The sequence below is a fragment of the Juglans microcarpa x Juglans regia genome, chromosome 7D (genome assembly GCF_004785595.1).
Source record: "Juglans microcarpa x Juglans regia isolate MS1-56 chromosome 7D, Jm3101_v1.0, whole genome shotgun sequence".
Lineage (NCBI taxonomy): Eukaryota > Viridiplantae > Streptophyta > Magnoliopsida > Fagales > Juglandaceae > Juglans > Juglans microcarpa x Juglans regia.
This window is the reverse complement of record NC_054606.1, coordinates 17,606,112-17,630,778: the sequence shown is the minus strand read 5'-3', so window position 1 is coordinate 17,630,778 and position 24,667 is coordinate 17,606,112. Positions and strand designations below refer to the sequence as shown.

Here is a 24,667-nt window from a genome sequence, read left to right as displayed (position 1 = left end):
TGTAATGTAATTACTTATGCCTAGTCAAGTGTGCCTATATATTGAATATATTTCATAGTTATATTTTATAATTTGTACAACAGTTACTCGATAAGATTTAATAATTTCATATACTAATATGTGGAAAATATATATAAAAAATTGATATATAATATATTGTTATTATGGATAAATACCAGTTAGTTGCATATTACTTATTTATAATTTTTTACAAATTTTTAATTCAATAGAGGTTCTACTTGTTATTTGTAAAAATTCTATTAAATTTATATTTATATTTATATTTATTATTTAAAATAAACAACTAGAACCGAGCCAGCACGACACCCGAGCTAGTTTTTTGGGTTGAGCTCGAGCTTAAGTTAGAATCTTAGCTCACCGAACCGAGCTCGAACAAACATTATATACAAATCTCAAGTTTGGCCATGTTCATCAGCAATTCAAGGACCGGCTCTGCTTAGTTTGATTACAGTCCTAATTATGCACTTATTATTGGTTAAAAAATATGTATATTTACACCCTACATGGCATTCTTGTGACTTTGGTGTATCGACTATTTTTTATAAAACATTGAAATTTATTATGATATTATCTTTTAGAAAGTTTAGGTAGTTGTATTTAATTGGAAAAGATTGCATATATTTTTGTTCGAATTTGAGAGTTTTAAATGCGAAAAAGTGACACGTCCTACGATATTTATTGTTATTTCGGATAACATTAAATTAGCAACAAATGTTGTAAGCCTACTTCATATATTCCTTTTACTCACACTTGAGGCCTTTAGAGCATAGAGACTCGATTTCTAAACATTTTCTATAAAAAAGAAAAAAAAAAAAAAAGAAGAAGAGGGAAAAATAATATTTAAAATAATATTTAAAAATGCCAATTAAATATAAAAGTTTTGTTAGGGTTTCTTCCCTGTACTCTTATATTATATTGTCTGAATGGAAATGTAAAATGAAGGAGAAGAAGAGGGGGAAATGATAAAAAGTATATATTCAATTATCCATTGCAATCTCACGTGCAGGTAAGAATAATGAAGAAGCAAAGGCCAAAGGGATAACAAACTTCACAAGCTAGGAACTTTGTTTCTTCTCCCTTAAACACCGAACGGTCTTTCATCCACGCAATCTGTCTTTCACTTAATAATTTCCGGTGTAAATTTAATGGTTAATGCACAGGTGATTGGATGGGAGCTCAGAAGAGCATCCATGCTGGCAAAGGTCAGTGTACTCAATCTTATCTTTTTTTGTTTCTCTTGAACCCATTGCAAATAACCCAGTAGCGTTTCAATTATTCGGGTCGGATATATGGTTGCAGTTGTGCTGTTTGTTTGTCATTCATGGTGATGAGTAATGTTTCCTCTTTTCGTATGTGACAGCCAAGATTGATGTTAATGTTGATCTCACTCACAAGCTATGCGCTTCGTTGATGCTTACTCCTTTCAGGTTTTTGCTTTTTTCATTCTTTGATTCCGTTTTCTTCCTTGCCCAGAACTTTTCATTCAGTAATTGGTTTCGCTTCTTCTTCTTTTCTTTTTTTTTTTTTTTTACAGGAGCAGTGGTAGTCCTTTATCTCTGATAATTGGGAGGTAACTTTTTTGGATCGATCATGACGAGAATGGACTGCTCCAATTTTCGTTTTGAATTCCTTTCCTCTTATTTATGTAAAGTTTGTTGTTTCTATTTTTTTTTTCAATCTCTATGGTTTCATTGGTTTTACAAACATATATCATGTTTTATTGATGAGAAAATGTTAGGAAACCGAAAACACTTTGCCACAATCTTTGGGTTTTCTCATTAATGGTTTAGATCAATGCCCAGATCAAATAGTTGGTTTGTTTGTGCTGGTTTTCTAGCTTCTGGAACCAAAAAAGTGTGGAACCTGAAATCAGAAACATTTTATATTTTTTTGATAAGTAACATTTTATATTTTATTTTAGTTTAACTATCTCATTAACCAAGTGTAGAACCATTTAACTGGTGTAATAACTCGTTCAGTTTGTTTGTTTCAGTCTTTACATTAAACACCCGAACTTATTTGGTGGAAGCGAGAAGCTTGATGTATCATGGGACAAGGGCCTATATGATTCAAATGTCTTGGTAGCTTATAGGAGGCCGAGACCTGAATGGCTTGCTCAACAATCTTTTATTATTCAGGTCTATTTCTGCTTTATTTTTGTTATTATATTGTTGCTTTTTATTGTTGTTATTGTGCAAGAAAACTTGAAAAGATAGGTAAATTTGAACTGAGCTTTAAGGGAAATTTCCAAAGCTGTTTGATCTAAATTAAGAAAACAAAATTGATAATTTGAAATGCCAATTATTTTGAGTTGAAATTGTGCCATGATCTCATAGTTTGTAACTTTCTTCTTTCTTTCTTTGAATTTTTTTTTTCTCCTCCCAGCACTCAATTTCACCTGAGATTGGGGTCCATGGTGTTCCCATGGACAATTTCTCCCGTTCAGGCAGTGGGAGTGTGAATTTGTCTCGATTATCAGTTGGTTTGGATCTGAATGAGCCAGCAAGTTCCAAATGGAGCAGTGCAACCAGCATAAAATTTGAGGTCTGCTGTGATATTATCAGTATTTTTTAGGCATCTATTTTCATGTATTACATTGATCTGCAGTTTTTTCTGTCTGTCCTTAACAGTTCGAAACTATTTACTGCAATCCTGTGCAGCATGTTCGTCCGGTGAATGATGATGGCCGCTCAATAAGCAGAGATCTTGATGGGTTTCCGGTGACTTGCAGGTAGTTGTCATGTAGTCTAGTATTTAAAAATTCGTTGATATGATTTCTAAACTTTTCTGTGATTCACTTGCTATGCAGTGGCAATTTCCATGACAGTATGGTAGTGTTAAGGCAAGAATCTCGTTTTGCAAAGGCAGATGAATGTAGTTTTTCTCGTGTGAGTTCTCTTCCCCTGTTAATCTATGATATGAGATTCTTAGACTAAATTGGATTTGTATGTCTTAGGTTCCAGTCCGATGTATTCTGCTAACTGCAAGTTTGTCTTGAATTCAGTTTAGTCTGCAGATAGAGCAAGGGATTCCGGTTCTATCTAAGTGGCTAATCTTCAATCGGTTTAAATTTGTTGCTTCAAAGGGAGTCAAACTTGGGCCAGCATTCCTTTTAGCAAGGTGCGTTACATTTATTTTCTGTATTGGAGAGATACTGCATAGTTTCTGGAGTCGGTGGGGAGAGTGGTATGCCGAAGTGAGAAGCAGAAACATGAAATTATGGAATGAAGAGAAGCAAGAAGCATTGAGGACATGAATATGAATCATTAGAGAAGCTTTCAGAACTTTAATGGCACGAGCATTCATGATTCCCTTGTGTCTTTTAGACAGTCACGCATAGGTGTTGCAATTTCTTCTTTACTGAGAAAAAAAGTAGAATGCAGGATGTGTGTGAACTAAATGAATCACAAAAATTTACTAAAAGCATTAGGTTAATTGGAAATATTATTAGGTTAGATATCGAAACTTTACTTACAAAAAAAAAATGTTAGATATTGAAACTGATAATTTCTTGAAAAGGAAGAAGTGTAAAAAGGAGAATGGCTTTTGCCATAATGGTGAAGATGGACTTTAGTAAAGTGTGTGAAGAAATTTGTGAGTGTTAATTTGTATAAACTGAATCAACTGATTGTGCTCAAAAGCATGATGCCTACCCTACAGCAGAAGCTTCATTTACCCCAATTTGAAAACATGCAGGGCTTTCCTTAGTGCCCCTATGTGCTTTCTATGGTTTATGGATAACTAAATATGGTTTTATATACTTGTTCTACTTTGCTACTCTTATGTTTCCTATGACAGCTTGACAGGTGGTTCCATTGTAGGCGACATGGCTCCTTACCAAGCATTCGCAATTGGGGGTCTTGGCAGTGTTCGAGGTTATGGTGAGGGCGCTGTTGGATCTGGAAGATCGTGTCTGGTTGCTAACAGTGAATTGACATTACCGTTGGTAAGTATGCCTTTATCAATATTTAGATGGTCTTTGAACTTTGATTTAATTTTCTTTTTTATTTGGGGTATGATCTCCATTTTAATTGGAGTAGTCATTGTAAAATCTGCTTAGTCCTTCGCTTAAGAGAATCAGTTAACAAGAACTATTTAGCACTGCCACACGGCCTGTACCAGAGTTATGCCTAAATTATTTTGGCTTAATTTTACCAATTTCCTGTGGCTGCAAATTTTTGCAATAGCCAAACCTTGATTTTTTGGATTATTACCGTATGTACCTACAGCCAGGCGGCTAATAGCTGACCGCTCTACCACTTAGCTACTGAGTAACAATGGCAGATTAGATCACTTAAGAGTTCAATTCCCTTTCTCAACCCATGATCAATATGCGCTCAACGTTTCCCTCATAACTCAGGGACTCCTTTGTAGTGGCTCCATTCCATGCCTTATTGTGAACCTTAGAGTGACTATTTCATTCTTTTTCTATTTCTATTTAAAAAATCATCCAATAATCCAGAAATTGCTATAGAAAGAAAGACTTTTATTGGAAATTTGTAAATTTAAATATACGGATAAACATACAAATTTCTTGTGGATGCAACTTATCAATTTACTCTCTAATTGCTGAGGCATATGTATTGTCTGGAGCCTATATCTAGTTATCTACAAATATTGCATTTTCGAAAAAAAAAATGCATGTGTTTAGAGATGCTAGCTTCTGACTGTGTAATTTTGTTTTCTGATAAGCATGCTGTCACCACAGAATGATTTAACTAGTTATGGTATTGGAAACATTGCTATTTGTTTTCTGGTAACCTGGTAGCGTACAATCATTGTTATATCTTGACATGCATTATTCATTAAAAAAAAAAAAAAAATCTTGACATGCTTTTCTAGCTGGGTCAAGGTTTATACAATCTTTTCATGCTTTGTCTAGTTAAGGGTGTTACCCATCCTATACCAACCTAATTTTCCCTGCCTCTAAGTGGGTTATTCGTTTTTATGAATGTGGGTCTGGGGTGTTAGAGTCTTTGTTAAAAATAGGGTATAGAATGAAAATAACTTTCAGGGTTAGTTTCTTCAATACGTGGATCCAATCTTACGACTGAACAAAGAAGTGGCCTCGGTATATAGTTTTGTCTTGACATATTACTGCAATACAGAAGACTGCACGATGGTATCAAATGTTTCTTAATAGTCAAAAGGTTGGCTAGAGCCTTTTTGTTGAAATAAATAAAGTGATGTGCCTTTAAGCACTTTTAAGTGATGCTAAGGTGGAAAAAAGCACTCGTAAATGACTGCCAAATTGTTCAGGAACCATTGCTTTTGGGTGTAGAATTAAAATATGACTACTTCAAGCTTTAAGATAAAAGGAATAGTTATTATATATAAAGAAAAGAATGTGGGTATCTCAAAAGCGATTGCCTTGTTGAACAATACTACAATCCAGTGCAAAATTGCAGTTGTCTTTTTACATGCCAATGAATGATACTTTTGTTTGAGTTGAAGGGCAAGGTTACTGGATGTATGTATGGCCTATATGTCCGAGTTTTGTTTCTTGTTCTACAGGGTTGAAAACAAATTTTTTTTTTCCCTTTTTTGTGTTTTTTTTTTTTTTTTTTTGGGGGGGGGGGGGGGGGTTAAAAGTATGAAAATAATGAATAGAAAACCTTAAAAATAAAGTTTTAGAGATTTTTTGGGAAACTTGCCAATGCATGGGTTCACACCTGTGTTCTTATCGCTCAACTGGGAAACAGAAGTATGTCTTCAAAGACCTTTTGACCATCTGAATATTGATAAATCCAGCACGTGATTTAAAAATACAAGAAGATGGAATAAGCCCTGAAATATGATCTTTTCCCTTGCTTTGTTTCAAGGTTTTTGGAGTTTGTAGAAGAGGGATATGTTAGAAAAAAAAAATCTCACTGTAGTCATCAATAAACAGCATAATTCCTGGTTCATTGAGTGTTTAAGGAAAAAATGAAGAAACCTTTATCCCAGGAGACTTTGGAGCTTCAATCTCATCACCACTTTCATGGAAATCTTTGTTGAGTTCTCCATGCAAAATACCCGAGACTCTCTTTTCCCAAAGATGCTGTTGTTGAGGACAGTCGCATATATTCTTATAGCATTATTAATTTTTAATGACTATGGTCATAGGGCGAATAGGTCCAATGCCTTTCTTGCATTAGGGGGGGGGGGGGGGGGGGGGAGAAAAAAAATTGTCATTATGAATAGGGGTGTCAATTCGTGTTCGTGTCGTGTCAGTCATGAGTATTAGACTATATGTCAACCCGAACACGACCCATTTAATTAAATGGGTCAGATCCTAAAACCCTAACATGGCCTATATAAATAACGGGCAACATAATACGACCTGTTTAACTTGTTTAATGATTAACTTTTATTGGGTTAACTTGGACGTGACTCAATTAACCCGTTTCATATAAATGGGTTGAGCTGATCCGTATACTTATTTTTTAACCCAACTAATATAATTTCATCTATTATACTTATAAAAAAAAATATAATTTAATATATTATACAAGGATAACCATATAAATTATTCACAATTACAATTCACTTCATGATAAAATATTTTATTATCAATATACAAACCAATAATATATAAGTAAATTTATATATTCATAAAATAAAATTACATATTAACAACAAAGTTTAATTGTTTGAGATATAGCATGGTCAAATACTAATATTAATATCACATTTTCCCAACAACAAAAAAGAAACGAAGAAGACTAGACAGTTATAGAATATAAAAATAGAATTTAGTCATGTAATATGGATTGATTGCAGATTTTGCGGGTTGACCTGCAATTGACTCATTTATTAATCGTGTCTTATCGGGTCAACCCTTGTTGACCCAAACCCATTTATATCAAACCCAAACCTGTGTTGACATTTACCGCATAATTATGGTTTGGGGCTAACCATTCTGTCTGTTTGATAGCTTGTAAGACTTCTCTTCATTTCTTCCTGCGCTTGTATTTATCTGATCATGTTATTGCTGGTACTGTCATCTGCGCATGCTATTGCTTTCATCATGGAAATTTGCCTACTTTTTCACGTCTTTTGATATGAAAGCTACTTTCAAAAAATCATTTGATGGGAAAGCTAAATCTCTAAATCTTTTGAGTAGAATCACTTATAATTAACTGTCAAACTCTTCATAATTTTGCACTTGATTCTTTAATTTTTTTTACATATTATTGAATAAGCTACCACATTATTACTTGACCTGACACTCTTGCTTATTGTTTTTAGAACAAGATGTTGGAAGGTGCTATTTTCATGGACTGTGGAACTGACTTAGGTTCTGGTCATCATGTACCTGGTGAGTTACGGTTCTTTCACTCCATTTGAAAATCGAATCACTTGCAGTTAAAACTTATCGTTTTTACTGCTCTTTACACAACTGCTTATTAAAAAAGATTGTTTTTTTCGTTTTACTAGTACAATATGGAATTTATGTCATGATAACGCTAGAAGTGAGAACTGATGGTTGTGTATGATGAAAGCAAGAGAATTACGGTTTGGTGATTTGGAATAGTTTTGAATATGCCTTGCATGTTTACAACAACGACATATTATAAGTCTTGAATTTTGGTATTAAAAGCTCGTAGTTCTTGGAGTAACTTGCTGTTTAAGAGAGAAAAAAATGTTTACAAGTATTTGTTGAAAAGGTAATGGAGAAGAGATGCTTTGAATTGCTTGCTGCTTGGAGTGTACACAAACTGGGTTAGGTTGGGATCCATTGGCTGGGCCCACTGTTTGGCCCTATATTTTAAGCTCAAACGTGCTTTAGGTGAAAATTTCTAGGTTCTGGGCTGCTGGCCAATGCCAACCTCGCCCTTTGATAACTTTTTCCATTTATAAGTATTCTTCTTGTGTCTCATTCTTAAATAGTTGCGACTCATATATGCTAAGCAATAGAGCCATGAGTTCTTGGGCTCAAATCTCTACGATCGGCTCCGTCTATTTAAAAACTTTAAAACATATTATAAGATAGAAGTAAATAATTATTGTTAGAATAAGTGGGATAACAACCATCCAACTGGAAGAGGCTGAATTTTCTTTGGGCCTAATAAATTTGGCCCAACTTTTCCCCATTCTCAATTCCCTTGGCATAGGCCCTAGCTCTACCATTCTCTAAGAACCAACCCCTCTTTGCTGCCTGATATTCAGATTGTCATGTGAGTGACTTAAAATGCCTTTTTAGGAAATCGTTGCTTCAAATTTTGTATAGATTGTTTGCATAAGGGAAATACTCTAGCCACAAAGGAATTACATAAAAGTAATCCCACAAACTGATGTGACTTGATGCGGTTCGTCAGATTGCAAAGTTACTTTTATTGTAAAGTAGATCTAACAGATCAGATGAAGCCATATCAGTTTGTAGGATTGTTTTGTGTAATTCCTTTGTGGATATAGCAGTATTCTTTGCATAATATTTCTTATGATATGATCTGGTCTTCTCAAGTATATAATGTATTGGCCGATAGGATCGAATCATTGGCCCTGGATTATTTGGTATCGCATATTTCTTTTGAAGTTTTTTGGAGTTTAATTAATTTGTCAGAATGCTCTCAAATAAGGAAACATTGTCTCTGGTAACTGTTATATAGAGTTACTTTTCTTTTCAGTTATGGGTTTGTTCAACAAGGAAAGGAAAAGATAATACCTCATTTCTCACAACATTATGTTACATAGAGTAGCACTAATCTGTACTGCTGACGTAATAGTTATAACCATGTTAGGTCACTAAAAGTGCGAGCCATCACCCTATGCATGACTCTGCAGCAGACCCAATCACCACTTTTTGTTTCTTACTCTTCCATGAAACCAAATTACCTCCTTGAAATGTACAATACCTTGTACTTGTTTTTTCTATCTGAATGAGAGAGCCTGCTGAGTCAGCATCAGTGAATCCTTCCACTTTAATATGTTCATTCGGTTTATACACTAACCAAGACCAGGAGCTCACTTTAGGTAGTAAAAATGCTAACGACATTCCAATATTCAACTTTCTGACAATTGATCACCACACTGACTGCATACAAGATATAATATTTAGTAATAATAAGATTATTTAGCTTATTTGTTTGGGCCTCAGCTTGCGTTGTTAATGGAGCCTGCTTAAATGATTTTCTTATACAATTTTCTAGCTCCTAATTTGTAACTAGGTGTATGTTGTTTGTATACATCTTGTGTACTTGGGCTATGCCTGATTACTAGTTTCAATAAAATGTTATTTTACTTATAAAAAAAATAAGGAGATTATTTAGCTTTCCAACAAGCCGACAATATATGCTCAGTCTTCCATGTAATTCTCCTTATTCCTTTAGGAGCTCACTACTTGGATCCAAAGGAGCATCAATATGTCAAGCTCCTAATAGATCTATCTCTCTCTCTCTTCTTTTTTTTTTTTTTTTTTTTTTTTTTTTTTTTTTTTTTTTTTTTTAAATTTTTTATTGGCACCGGGTGTTCAAGAACAAAGTCTTGACTAATCCCAGGGGTGCACAGGCCCTCGGTAAGAAGTTTCTTGCAAGTACACCTTGGGTAATTCAAGGGGAAGTTCCCCTAGTCCGATGACCCCTAGAAATTGTTTGTACCCAAGAGGATTTGAACCTTAAACCTGGAGGGAGCATACCACCAAGACTAAGGCCTTTACCACTTGAGCCAACTCCTAGGTGTTTAGAGCTATCTCTTCTGAAAATTCGAGAACATATTTACTCTGAGATGTGGTAATACCTTTCCGAGACATAGCAACTTCATATTAGATCTCGGTATGATAAGAAAATATTTCAACTTAGCAATACCTCTAGAGTAGCTCACATTAATCACAATATCATCTACAATCTACAAATGTAGCCTGTATCGACATGCAGCTAGGTGGGACAAGCAAATGAAATATTGAATGGTCTATTTGGGTTATGTAAAAAACCAAACTCTAATATTGCCTTAGAAATTATCCAAAATCATGTTCTCGGTTATTGTTTTAGGGCATATAATGCCTTCTTTAGTTTACTTAATGCTCACATTACCTCGGTACTTTCCCTAAGCCACAAATCCATGTGGTTGCTCCTTTTTACCCTTAAGCAAATCACTTTGTAGGAAGACATCTTCACCATCCAATTGAAACAACAATCAATAAAGATTAGCAGCAAGGAAAATTAATATCCAAATTGAGATCTTGTAACATGAGGAAAAGTCTCCCCATAATTAACACCACATGTTTGAGTGTAAGCTTTGACTACCAACCAGGCTTTCAAGCACTTGATAGAGCCATCCAGACTAAATCTTTTACTGTTTACACCCATTTTTGCATCCAATAGTTTGTTAACTAGGAAGTAATCAAACAAGATCCCATCTCTCATTTTGATATACAATGATAATTACAATTTATGGTTTTCCTTCGGTCAGAGTTGACAGCACATCCTGAGATAGATATGCTAGAAAGCTAGGAGGTAATGCAAGTGGCACAAAAAACACTGAGGCTGAATGGTCTAAAAAGGGCAAGAGTGGTCAAAAGCAAACAAAATAGGTAAAAAATTCAACTTACTCAGACGGGAAAAAAACCAAACTGGCTGAAAAACTACCTAATCCGGGCTCAAACAGTCTGAACCTTCCAAAACTCGATGAGACTGAAAATTGAACCAGCTTGAAGTTTCCAGATCCTTGTTGAATTGGTTGCAGGTCTGGGTTACCGCTATTGTGGGCTGGGTTTGATTGCCCAAGTTAACCTCCACTATAATCCGAACCAAGAATCCTCGGTTATCCTTAAGTCAGAGATAGGAATTGTGTTTTCATTCATAACCAAACACCTCTCTCCAATTTTAAATGGGAATTCAAGCATTCTTCGACAACTACCGGAATAGCTAGCCAACCACTGCAAGAGCTTCACTCCAACAGCGCAGAGAATACAGGCACAGATAAGCAAGAGGACAAAAGTACAAAAGCCATGGACAACCACACAACATTCAAGCACACCTTGAATACTGTCGCGAGCGACAATGCTCATAAAAAAACACTACTACCATCACTGCAGACAGCTGAAGACAACTGGCCACACGAGCCCACCGCAAGTACCTGATTTCCATGAGTCAATTATCCTCTCAGCCAAGGGATTTCACTACAAAGACCATGATCCGGTTCTGCTGTCCACCACGTAAATGATGCAGTGACAACAGTGTCCCAAGTATCATTGCACGCCATCACACTAGCATTGTCGAACAACAAGTGAGACCAAATCTCAATAGGGAAACTAAATAAAGAAGGCTAAACAAAAGAAAATGCAAATGACAAAAAAAATAAAGGATTCGACTGCATAGCTCTAATGTACTTGATCCTTGCTAGAGTGAAGAGTTGGGCTTGCAGAGTCCTTTCTTATGGTTTAATTTTCCATCTAGGATTACTGGTCTTCTATATTGATCCTTTCCAAGGCACCTATGATCTTACTCCGATACCATGTTAAGGATTCAATTTACTCAAAAAGGAGAGGAAAAAATGACACCTCCTGAACATTCTGGTATATAAGGCAGCTAAAATCAATGTAGTTGACCTAGTAATTATTACTATAATTCAGTCCCAAATACACTGATGTACTTAACATTTCTATACATGGGAGGGTAGAATAAGGTCTTACTATTTATTAGGGGTGATAAACGGTTGGTCCAGACCGATCGTTTCGGTTTGGACCGGACCGGACCGAGACTGATACCGGTTGGTCTCAGTTCATGTTTTAGAGGACCGAAAAGTTTTGGTCCGGTCCCGGTCCATAGTTTTTCCACCCCAGACCGGACCGAATGAAAAATAAAATAAAAAATATATTTTATATATATTATTTATATAATAATTGTACAATTTATTATGTAATTTTCATCTAACCTATTACCATTAACAATATAAAATTTTAAATTTGTTATTAACACTTGTTAATATTCTATCAATTAACTAATATATAATATCAATTAGCTAATTTGTTGTTAACACTTGTTAATATTCTATTAATTAACTTATATATAATATCAATTAGCTAATTATATAGTAATTATATAAATTAATAATGCAATTTTCATCTAATTTATTATCATTGACAATATAAAATAATTTTTTATTGAGTTAGTTACATAATCCACTTAATAAGTCACTTAATTTAATTTAGTATTTTAAATAATTTTTTTTATTAATTGATTTAAAAAATAAATAAATAATTAGACCGGATCGATAGCTACCGGTCCGGTCCGGGAAAATGATGGACCGAAAATGTTCGGTCGATAACCGGACCGACCGATTTGCACCAATGTTTTGAAAAAATTATCTATAAATTATAAATAGCCTAGTCTAAATTGGGGGTAAAAAAATAAGCTTGTAGTTTGAAAAAATGAAAAAAAAATAAAATTAAAGGCCGAAATACAGGCCGGTATGGCTGGTATTTAGGTTTGTACGAAACATATATGATACCTGGGCCTGTACGGCAAATACCGGCCGGTACGGTACGAAATTGAAAACAGTGATTTGCACCCTTACTATTTATGGATAATGGTATGCATATGTTCCATTCATTATAGTTATCCTGGAGCCTTGGGCACCAAAGGAAGAAGCACATTGACATCAGATCCTGCTTCTGAGTCAGTCTTTGGACTTTTGAGAAAGTATTCTCAATAACTACTTTTCCATGTTGAACCTTAGAGGATCTTATTTCTCTGCGACTTGGGTAAACTTTGTAAACATGGTAGAAAATTGTTGACGATCTCTTCTGAAGGGATAAATCTATTTCTTATATGTTAAAGGCAAACTCATGTCAATCCCGTTCGTACGAATTTCATGATTCGGTAGTTGTGACTCATGCATTCTCTCCAGAAAGAATGAGATTTTGCCAATTATGAGATCATAACTGCCACTGACATATGTGATTGGTTTATTGTGGAGCTACAAGCAAATCGGGATGTTTCGAAGAGCAGGTTTACGAGTGAGATATAGGATATTTTAAAGCTCCTAAATCAATCTTGCGATATCGTCTAATCTCCTTTGAAATGTATACCAAGTAAAGAAGAGTATATAATACAAGTGAGCGAAGAATGTTTTCACAATGATCAGAAAGAGTAACATGGTTCATTGTGAAGAACATTTCTTTTCCAGGATAGAAAACATAAATATAGCACCGATGCCCCCCTTGCAGGCTCTATCATAAACACCATGATAAGAGAACAAGTCAGTTGGAAAATTGCAATTCCGTATTTGCTCAATCCCAATGATGCGATCAAATCAGTTGCTTGATTTGCTTTTATCTAATTTGCATATAAATTGTTCTTTTAATTGTTGTTCTCTCTTGAAGAACAATTTCTTTTGGTAATATATAAATTTTTATAGAATGTGATTCTAGGAGTATTGTGCCTAGATTGTTGTTTGGCATTGACAAATACCCATGTATGGATCTAATTGATAAACATATACAGCTAGGTGGTTGACATAAGAGACCTTACACAGAGAAGGAAGCCCCAGTTGCTCAAAGACAGCTCGAAATAAAAGTCGGGTTTACAAGACCAGTTATCTGGTGTGAGCACAACCTTATTATGTCTTGTTACTAAGAAAAGAAAGGTTATTATGGCCAGACATAAACTTGTCAAACATTGGGCTTGGCGTTGGCTCAAGTGGTAAAGGCCTTGGGCTTGGGGGTATGCTCCCCCCAGGTCTAAGGTTCAAATCCCCTTAGGTTCAAACAATCTCTAGGGACCATTGGATTGAAGGATTTTTTCCTTGAATTACTTGAGGTGAATTTGCGGGAAACTCCATGTCGAGGGCTTGTGCACCCTCGAGATTAGTTAGGACACTGTTTTCGAACACCTGTGCCCAAAAAAAAAAAAAAAAAAAAAAAAAAACCTTGTCAAACAATCTTCTAAACCTTGGTTACCACTAGACCCACGATCATCAACTTATATAGATGGGTAATGGCTAGGCACAAGCCCCAAATAAACAAGTCTCGTACAAGCTCTTTGTAAAAAAATGGGTTCCATTAATAAAGAATAGTTTTTTTTTTATACTTTTTTTAAGGTGGGGTCCATTTTTTTAGTGAATTTATCGAGCAGCATTAAATGCTCGATAAATGCTATGGGACCCACTAAATGTGTTTATCTCTCTCCCAGTCTAGACCCTAAAATTCGGTCAAAAACTCTAGGGGATTCAAATCCTCAGAAAGATTCTAGAGTTCGGCAGGTTTTGTACTCCAAAAAGCATTAAGAATTTCTGATGGGTTTTGCCAATTTCCTCAATGAAATTGTTGGTTTCCCCCAATCATGGCCTTCAGAGCAGCAAATGCAACCACTTGGTGAAACATGCATACTACTTTTGAAAGACCCATTACAAGAATTATGTGAACACAAATCAAGATACTTTTGTAACTACTTTTGTGTTGTATTATTAACACTCTTCCTTAAATTGTTATATCTTACTGATGCATATTTTTATTGGGGTTCCAGGAAATCCAGCTCTGCGGCATGGCAAACCAGGATCTGGTATTGGGCTGGGATATGGTCTTCGGTTCAAATCTCAGTTTGGTCACTTTCAGGTTGACTATGCAATCAATGGATTTCAACAGAAAACTGTCTACTTCAGCATCAGTAACCTTGCCTCCTGAATGCTTAATTGCAAATTTCATGCGGTTTGTGCAAATTCCAAGTTTCTTATTGAGAGCTACTACATTGCTGTTCGCAATCTCTGATGGAGTTGGCTTCACCTATTTTAATAAAATTCTTATTTACCGATAAAAAAAATCTCTGATGGAGCATTCAAATTCCCTCGATTGTTTAAGCTGCAGATATCCAATTTCTTTTGGGTCTCCATTTGACCACTGTTTTGAGAAAATGAGAAGTACAGGAAATATTTGCTTCTTGTTTATGATTTTTTTTTTTTCTTTACAAGACTGAAATTCTGAATAAGATTTACACAAGGTTTTAATTTTTTTTTTTTTTCCCTTTATCTACAGCATTTCCTGTTTTTTTGGCAGGGGGGAGGAATACTGTACAGATATTTCTTCTTATAATGAAGCTTTAAGTTATTGCATATTGAGATTTGTCTGAGCTTTTCAAAGTTTAATTTATGTAACGACATGATTTAACCTCCCAGTTTCTATTGTAATTGTTTATGTGATTAATGATAATTTGTTTATCACAAAATATTTCAAAATGTGAGTCACATTCCATCACAACATTATTCTACACTAAATAAGCAGGAAATCTTTCAATAATTTACTACATCCAAGAACTCAGAATCACATCAACAAAACCTTCAAGAGGTATGTTTAAGGTATTGTGCTAGCATTCAAAAAGACACTTGAGCAACGATTTTCTGCTGAACAATGTTTTCTAATGTTCGAGTAATTTTAAAGAATGTTGTTTGTTTAATCATTTTACATTGTGTGATGATTCCAAGTTTTTAATTGACCACTTAGGAAGCAATTGATTTATGTTTAAGCAAAATGATGGTGTTAGGGATATGCTTTCATTACCATGTTGGAGTATGTATTTGTGTGTTGAAGGAACTATGTTGAAAATGTGATGAAGTATTAAAAGCTTTCAATTGTATGCTTTCTTAAAAAGTTTTATTATTGAATAACTATTTACTGTTTGGTAAACAACCTTAAAGCATTTTTAGCTCAGTTTGTATTCAAGAATCACTCAAATTTATCTATCTTATTATTACAACTTTTCTAAAAAATTTCACACTATATAATAAACAATTTAACTTTTTTAAATTCTAAAATAATAATAATATTAAAAAGTAAGTTTCTAATAATATTTTATTCAATTTTTAACTTTTTATCTCATCTTACTATCTAAACCACGCCTTAAAGTTGTTGCTGTGGTTTTCAGTAGAATCAGTACTCTCTCAACGTGCCTTTTAGCAAAAGTTTCAATTTTGAATTTCTTTTCAAAAGTAGGTTCTCAATTTTTTTTCTTTTTTTGCTAAACACCCCTAAAGCATTTTCAAAAGTAGGGAAAATGCTTTTAGCAAACCGATACATCCTTACATTCCTATTTGATTAAACTGATCGATGCTTTTTTTTTAAAATTTTTTTTAATGATTAAATAGGTGACTATTAGTAATTTTTTGTATTTTTTTTTAAATATTTAAAAATTAATTAAAAGAAAAAATATTATAAATACAGTTATGGATCTATTCCATGAGCTCGTAGCGTGATCCTATATGCTGGGTAATACACGTACAGTTTAAAGAACTTTGAGTCAAAAGAAAGTCAACTTTACAAGTGTGGGGCCCTCATGGTTTGAAGAGTCAAATAACAATTGGAAGGAAGAAACCGTACAAAAACCACAAGATATCTACTCTTCAAAGGAATTAACCTCTTTGTTTCCTGCTAGCAAAAAAAGCAATGTAAAAGAAGAGAAAAACAGAGGCAGCTGCGTACATACACGGAACCAGATGTGAAAAAGAATGAAATATTTTTCTCATTTCATTCTTCACAAAAATACCTTCATACTCTATAAAAATAATCACATATTTTATAAAAAAATTATAAATATAGGGTGTAAAAATAAATAGTTACTTATGTATAATAAATAAAAAAAATAAAAAAATAAAAGTCTTGGAGCGCCGCAGACATGGACGGAAGGAAAAAGAGTAAAGAATGGCAAACTAAACAGCTCAAATGAATTATTGGCGATGTAAGAGACTTAATAACTCACGTTGAGAGTTAGGGCCTTCAGAAAAAAGAAGAAGTTTAAGGAATGGTTTAGATAGTGACTTGAGATGAGATGAGATGAGATGAGATGAAGGTTAAATAAAATATTATTTTTATTTTGGAATTTAAAAATTTTGAATTATTTTTTTATATTTTGTTTGAAAATTCGAAAAAGTTGTAATGATTAGACGAGATGAGATGAGTTGAGATGTTTTCACTATTCAAACTAGGCCTAAATCAAGAATTTCGTATCAACTTTTTGGATGAAAATCTTCAGGGTTGTTTGGACACTTAATATCAAAATATCTAATATTAACGAAATAGTTTGTGAATGGTAATTAAAATGATTTGAGTTAAAATTTTTTATTGGATTTTGAGAAATGAGAGGAAATAAATTGAATAAAAATATTATAAAATTATAAAATTTAATTTTTTAATATAATTTTTATTTTAAAATTTGAAAATGTTGTAGTCTTTTTTATATTTTGTTTATAAATTTTGTAAAGTTGTATTGAGTTTTGTGTTTGAATAATGATTAGGTAACGAGTAGATGAAAATTTGAAATTGAAAAATGTTTACTTGAGTGATGTTTGGGAAGAAAATATATGAGAATACCACAATATCTAACCTAGCCATTCTTTTCTTTATTTCTTTTCTAAATCCAAACTAGCCAATCTCGATATTTAGTAAGGACAATGCTGGTGGTAGTATCGATGGTTAACTGATGAAGTGAATTGATGCAGTGTAAATGTATTTTTTTTCTTATTTTCTTTTAATCATTTTCTACACAATTTTAAATATTTTGAAAAAATAATAAAAAATATCAATTCACTAATATTCTCTTATTTAATTATTAAGTAAAATTTAAATAAAAATAAAATAAAAAAAGTCAATCGGTCATTTTTATCCATCAATTTTATCGGTTCAATTAGAATTTTCATATTTAGTAAATGTTACTGGATTAATTTTCTTTGAAAAGAAAAAATTAGTAATGAATAAGTCATTAGTTCCATATTATAGGACTATGAGGTAAGAAGAATTAAGGTGACATTATATTCTATCAACCATAATTTTCTATGAATATTTTATGAATGTAGCTCATATATAATTTTATTTAATTGAAATTCTCTATTCATATTAGTTAATTCTATAGTTCAATTATGGTTTTATAGTGCAAAAATAATTCCTATTAGAACTAGATATTGATTATTTCTCAACAATTCCCAAAATTTTCTCTATTAGTAAAGGACTTAACATAGGGGGTGGCTTGCCATTAATTTTTTAATATTTCAAAGGAGTACCGCACAAAGAGAAAAGGAGATAAAATCGATCTTATGGGTTGCAAACACAATGCTACACGAATAGTGCCAGTTAACAAAAGCTCAAAAGTTTTTCAAAGTCTGTCGTTGGTGCTACAGTGTTGTAAGACGAGAATTTCAAGGGAGTTACTACATAGCTCAAATTTTAGTCAGATTCGGTTGCGTTTAGAAGTTGAACTGAAATAAAAATTAAAAGTTAAATAAAATATTATTAAAATATTATTTTAAAATTTAAAAAAATTGAATTATTTATTATATTTTATATTGAAATTTAAAAAAATTGTAATAATTATATAAGATGAGTTAAGATAGATTTAAGATCCAAACTGATTCAGGTGAAATTTAGATAGTGAGTTATGAGATGAGTTAAATTGAAATGAAATTTAAAATTTGAATAAAATATTGTTAGAATATTATTATTATTTTGAGATTTAAAAAAATTGAATTCTTTATTATATTTTGTGTGAGAATTTGAAAAAATTGTAATAATTAAATGAGATGAATTTAAGATGGTAATCGTGTTTGCCTGCAAAGTGAGGTACAAATCTAATCAAATATGTTCTCAATGCATGTTGATACGAAAGAATTGAACAAGATTCGTTGTTTTACTCTGTCTGCCTATTTTATCTTATGTGTCTAACCTATGCGTCTTTATGATGGATTGATAATTGATTGCTAACCGATTCAGTTTGAAATGGACTAAATCGAATGGTTTTTACGAATCCTAGTATGTAGCATGCACGTGTTCCAGCTCTTTGGGCAAGTTTACTGATTTCTCGTAGCTCTTTGGCTTCACGCTTGCTATGGCTATGGCAAGGATGTTATAATGTTTGCAAATATGATCCTACTAACACTGAGTCTAGGGGAAGGTGTTTTGGAAAAATCTTTGTAACCTAGCATGTAAATGTAGGGGTGGCAACTCATGTTCGTATCGTGTCAAATCATGGGTATTAAATTATGTGGGTTAATCTGAGCCCGACCTGTTTAATTAATAGATGACATGACACAATCCTCTTAACACGTTTAGTAATTAATTTTAATTAGGTTAGCTTAGAAATGACCCATTTAACCTGCTTCAACTCATTTAACCTGTTTCTTATAAATAAGTTGAGTTGACCCATATATTTATTTTTTAACCCAATTAATATAATTTCATATATACTATAAGGATAACTATTTAAATAATTCACAATTACAACCATATTCATGATAAAATATTTTATTATCAATATCTAAATCAATAACATATAAGAAAACTAATATTTTCACAAAATTAAATTATATATTAACAAAAAATGTTTAATAGTTTGAGATATAATATAGTCAACTACTAATATTAATATCACATTTTCCCAACAACAAAAAAGAAATAAATAAGACTAAACATTTATAAAATATAAAAATAGAATTTAGATGTGTTATACAAATTGATTGCAGATTTTGTGAGTTGATTTGCAATTAACTCATTTATTAATCGTGTCAACTAGTGTTGACCCAAACCCATTTATATCAACATGTGAAAAATTTAATTAAAAAAAGGATGAAGGCATAATGCGAGTGGATGGTTATGTTTAATATCTTTCAGATTGTTATAATTGCTAGCTTAAACTGGTGGGAAAGTGTTCAAATAACAACTTTTAAATACTTCAAGGAAAAAAAAAAAGGTTAAAACATCCAGCAAGCACCAATCATTGCATCGACAAAATCAATATAGAAGTAAAAACAAATTAACGGGAAATAATATAATATAATATAATATATATGTTTTGATAGGTAGAAATAATATAAAAGAAAATGCCGTAACAGTCACCAAATTACAACATAATCACAAATGAACACAATCTTTGGAATGTTTGAGATAAGCATCTAAAAGAAGTCATTATACTGGCTAGTTAGAGAATTTTTAAGGTTTGAATATAAGCCATAGAGTGAATACTGCCGAAGGTTTTCCACTTCATACCATGAATTGAGAGCCATAAGATGTTTATCCGTTCCAGAAAATGCTAGCTGTATTCCGAGACTGCAATCCACAGAACCCCCTCGGTTTTTACAGCTAGATGTTCTGATGGCACAATCTTGTTTGTTGAGGCAAACAAAATTAGATTTACGTGAGCATGAAGCACATCCATCTCTCTTCCAATACAAATTCTGCAGCCTACCCTTTTGAAACTCGAGGACCTGCTTTGACAATGTCACTTGGTGTAATTAGATCATAAAAAATAGGAGATCTCTATTTAGTAGAGACTGAACCAGGTATATGCTTTTGCATCATTACCAGAGTGAAACTGGTTACAGTGTAGGTGCTATTTGCAACAAAAGCAGGGAGAGACCTTGCAGCATACTTCCGTCCAGCAAAAGCCACCATATATCCACCATTCAAATCCTACAAAGTACACAATACAAGTCGTTTGAATTATATTGATGCGAATGATGTGATCCATGCTACATGCACAAACACAAGACATATAGGCCCCATTTGGATTGCAAGATGGTCTCATCTCATCTCAACATCCAAACACCACAAACAAAAATACTTTTCAATTTCAAATATTCAACTTTTCTATCTAATCATTACCTAATTATTACAACTTTCCCAAACTTACAAACAAAACACAAAAAACAATTCAACTTTTTCCCGAACTTATTAAAACATCTTAACTTAAACTATTTAACTACTATTCACAAATTATTTCACTACTATTCACTAACATCTTATTTCATCTCATCTCAACATCCAAATGAGGTCTTACAAGACTTGATGTGGGTGTGGGATAGAGCGTCAGAAAAAACATAACAAGTAACCCACATGGAACACAGCACAACCGAACTCAATCTTTTCTTTCATTTTTCTTAAACATAATTCACTATTATAATTCGTTTTTTTCTTAAAGAAAAGAATAATTCTAGCCCAAAGTTTCCAATTTGTGAGCATTGGTGGCAGCCATACATCAAAAAAGAATTATGAACAAATTATGCAGTTGCAAAAGAAATATAAATATTTTATCGTAATGAGAATTGATATATAAATTATAGGGAACTGCCAATCGGGAATTTACCAGAATTAAGCCTTTCAATTGATGGATTGATCAAAGTGTGGCAGGAAATTAAAAATTTGGCAATTGTGGTTTTCATGATGACTTTCTAAACAGCAATCAAGAAATCACGAAGGGCTTAATCAAATTAGAAGAGCTAAGTGTGTGATATCCCATGTTGAGTGATGAGACGAGTGTAGGTGGTGCCACCTAAGATGGAATGGCCCAACGAGGACGTCGGGAATTTAAGGGTGAGAGATTGTTATACCTCGTACTGACTGATGAGTGTAGGTGGTTTATGGAATCCAAGATTGCTCAAGGGAGAAGTCCATGCTCTATAGAATATTCCAATGGGGCTCCAATTATACTATTGAGTAGTCCTTTTGGAGTATAAGCCCAGATGTGGCTTCGGCTTCCCTTAGAGCAATACACAACAAGCATCAAATTTTGTCACTACTATGAACATAAAGCTTCAAACCTTACTCTGTTCATAGTACCTGAAGTTGAATCAATTAGTATGGATACAGAATCTGATATCCACATGCATTATAAAGTGTGAATGTATTAATCTTCTAATAAGTGCTTTAAAGGTAGTTCTATCTATTGCTTTATTGTGAAAGACTAGATCACCCGCTTGGCCGTAAGCAGCACCATTTTCTACTGAGTGGGCTTCGACAATGGATTAAATCAATGATGGAAAAAATCCTCTGTTCGATTTCAGTTTGTCTAGAAATTCAGGAATTATGGTCCTAATTAAACTAGATAAGGTTCAAGTCTACTGGTCTGTTAGGATTTTAGTTTAAATTTAAATTTGATCTTATCCTTAGGTTGATCATATTCATTTGAATGGACAAGTTGGATAACTAAAATGTCAAAAAAATTTGAAGTGGAATAAGGAAAGATCACATCATGATTAGAAAATTATAAAAAAAAAATTGAAGAAGCCTTTTGGGAAGAAAGGTTGAAGCATCATATATTTCTTTTCTCTTTCTATTTTTATGATTGAGTTGGCCTCAAGGGGTGGAAGAGAAGAAGAGATTCAAACTAATAACCTCCACTTCATGAGGCAAGGTTCTCGGCAGATTGTGCAGCCCATGGGGTCGGTTGAACCAAGTTTATGACTTGAAAGTTGACTCTTCCACCTAATGCTTTAATGGTATACATTGTTCAGGCGTAAGGGACTCATTTTCATGTCTTAGTTCATATTATGAAATCCTATAGATGAACACGTTAATTTTCGAAATGACTCATACTGTAACCTTGTAAAATTACTTGCCCATTTCAATTAAGAATTTGATATCGGAAACCCGCATTCATTAAAATTAGTATCTGTCAGGGCTTTAAGTGCCAACAACCAGTCACTCGTCTTTATTCAACTCTAAACCATCAAATTTATAAAAATCCAGATCCTGTACTTCCATCCAAAGTTGCCAGATTCCCTACCCACCCGACAAACCGTGAGCTGGCTCTTGCATCCAAATTGGTGGAACATTCACCCTCCAATTTTCCATAATTGGTGATCACAACATATTATATTTGGTCATCATTATTGAATAAAGGAAGGATACTCATACCACAAACCCAAGCGGTAGAAGGAAATTGATTCTAGCATTAGCATCAGAAGATTTGATACTGCTCAACTCATCTAAACAGTTTCCATTGCGCTGCTTAAAGTTGATAATGCCCAGCTCGAAGTGAATACATCTAAGACCCTATTTCTGTTGGCACATCTAAGTGCATATTCAGAGCACACACAAATGAAACTTTTCACGACTTGTGAGAAACGTGCCCATTAGCTCGATAAGCAAAACTAGAAAATGAATCTTAAATCTAAAAAGACTGAATATAAGTGAAAGGTGAAAAGTAGGGAGATCTCGTCAGAAAAAAGAAGCGAAAAGTACCGGGAAGAAGGTGGAGGTGTTGATAGAGAGGAGGGAGATCTCGTCAACTCTGGGCCTGAAGAGTGCAAGTTGGGAGCCGAGAGAGGAGAGCGAGAGGCGGCGGTCACAGGGTGAGAGCTGATGGGACTGGTCGTTGTAAAAGTTGTTTTTTGACGAGAATGCTATGCCGAAGGTGAAGCCGTCGGATCTCTGGATCTTGGTGTCTGCGCAGGGCTGGTGTACGCCGTTCGTATCGGCGGCGTCAGAGACCGCCGCCGCCGCCACCATCACCACCATTAGGATTGGCCAGATTGCCATTGCCTTTTGGCGTTTGCTTCACAGCTTCTCAGTTCTTGCCTCTTGCCTCTTGGCGATGAGATGTTGGTAAAGTTGGAGTTTAGTGCGGCAAACCGACTGCCACTGGATTTTATAAAATTATTCAAATTTATCGTTACAAAATCTCATATTATCTTTTGGCTGTCGGCTAGACGTGGTTTAAAAAATGGCAGTAAAAAATGGCAAATGTTTTAATTAAATAATTAATTAATTTTTTTTTAAAGTAAACTTATAAACTGATTTAATTTGATATGATAGGTTAGATTGTAAAATTATTTGTATTGTGAAGTATATATAACGGCTCTAGAGATGTAACCGATCTGATCTGGTCTACTTTAGATAAAATTTAAGACCGAACCGGTATGCACTGATTTTATATTTTCGAGAGTCGATTACGCATCGGTTAGCTTTCTAAACCGATACCTCCGGTTTTATTGGTTCCGGTCTGATTTTTCAGTTTTAATAGTATTAGAACATAAAATGTAACTAATATACTAATATGCATTAGTATACTAATTAATTAAAGTGAAATGTAATTAATATACTAATGTATTATGTATTTATCAAAATGAATATGTTGAGAATTTATTAGATTGTAAAATGTTATTAATATATATATTTTATGTTTAAAACATATGATCAAATAAATTTTCATGTTTAAGATTAAAATTTTATATTATAAATAATAATAACATTATCTTATATATAATTATAATTTATATTATTATATATATTAGATATAAATATTATATATAATAAAAAAATTCATTTAAAATATTTAATATAGTTAACTGGTCCGGTTTGGTCCCAAAAAGTATAGAATGGAAACCAGACCCGTACCGGCCTGTTTCAGAACTAAGAGAATGGGTCCCGGACCGGACTGGTCCAAAATCGGACCCGTTCCACCCTTTAGGCCGGTTTTCCGGTTAATTTTTACACCCCTAAATGACTCACATGAAATCATATCAATTTACAAATTTACTTTTATGAAATCTCTTTATAGATGTAGAACTTTTAAGAAAGAGGTGCATTTTCATGTTAATTAATATGATATATATATTTATTTATGTATATAAAGATCAATACTCTTTTGTAGTAGTTATTTTATTCTCAAGTCAGTGTGTAGAGCACATCATTCACATCACTTAAATGATAATATTTGATTTGTAATATTCAAATCTTAAAATTTATCTTCAAAATCAAATTATACCATATAAGTACTTTATTAGAAATGTTATCCACACTGGCTTAAAAATAGAATTTTTCATTTTTCATTCCTTTATATTTCATTTGAAAGTTTTTTATTCCTTTAGACTTCATTTAGACTTTTGTGCACCACAACTACTGCCACACTAATCCCTCATCCCCCTACCACACTACTCGCCACACAACCATATCTCGGCCTCTCCCATATCG

At 33.4% G+C, this 24,667-nt stretch overlaps 2 protein-coding genes across 3 annotated transcripts; one reads left to right on the top strand and one right to left on the bottom strand.

Annotated features, from left to right (window-relative positions):
• The first annotated feature begins 910 nt into the window (after nt 1–910).
• Nucleotides 911–15,048, top strand: LOC121239892 (outer envelope protein 39, chloroplastic). Of its 2 annotated transcripts, XM_041137256.1 has the most exons (12): nt 911–1,027; nt 1,182–1,223; nt 1,382–1,448; nt 1,556–1,591; nt 2,015–2,159; nt 2,407–2,565; nt 2,682–2,752; nt 2,831–2,909; nt 3,026–3,141; nt 3,820–3,967; nt 7,252–7,321; nt 14,466–15,048. In XM_041137256.1, exons 2-12 carry the CDS (start codon nt 1,190–1,192, stop codon nt 14,621–14,623), a joined length of 1,083 nt encoding a protein of 360 aa, XP_040993190.1. In that variant the 5' UTR covers nt 911–1,027; nt 1,182–1,189; the 3' UTR covers nt 14,624–15,048. The 2 variants fall into 2 exon arrangements, with proteins under 2 accessions (XP_040993190.1, XP_040993189.1); XM_041137255.1 differs by having other exon boundaries at nt 1,023–1,223.
• A 4,698-nt stretch (nt 15,049–19,746) lies between these two features.
• Nucleotides 19,747–23,343, bottom strand: LOC121239994. Its single transcript, XM_041137418.1, has 3 exons — nt 22,937–23,343; nt 20,279–20,386; nt 19,747–20,181 (listed from the first exon to the last, which is right to left on the bottom strand). Exons 1-3 carry the CDS (start codon nt 23,231–23,233, stop codon nt 19,870–19,872), a joined length of 717 nt encoding a protein of 238 aa, XP_040993352.1. The 5' UTR covers nt 23,234–23,343; the 3' UTR covers nt 19,747–19,869.
• Nucleotides 23,344–24,667: the final 1,324 nt, after the last annotated feature.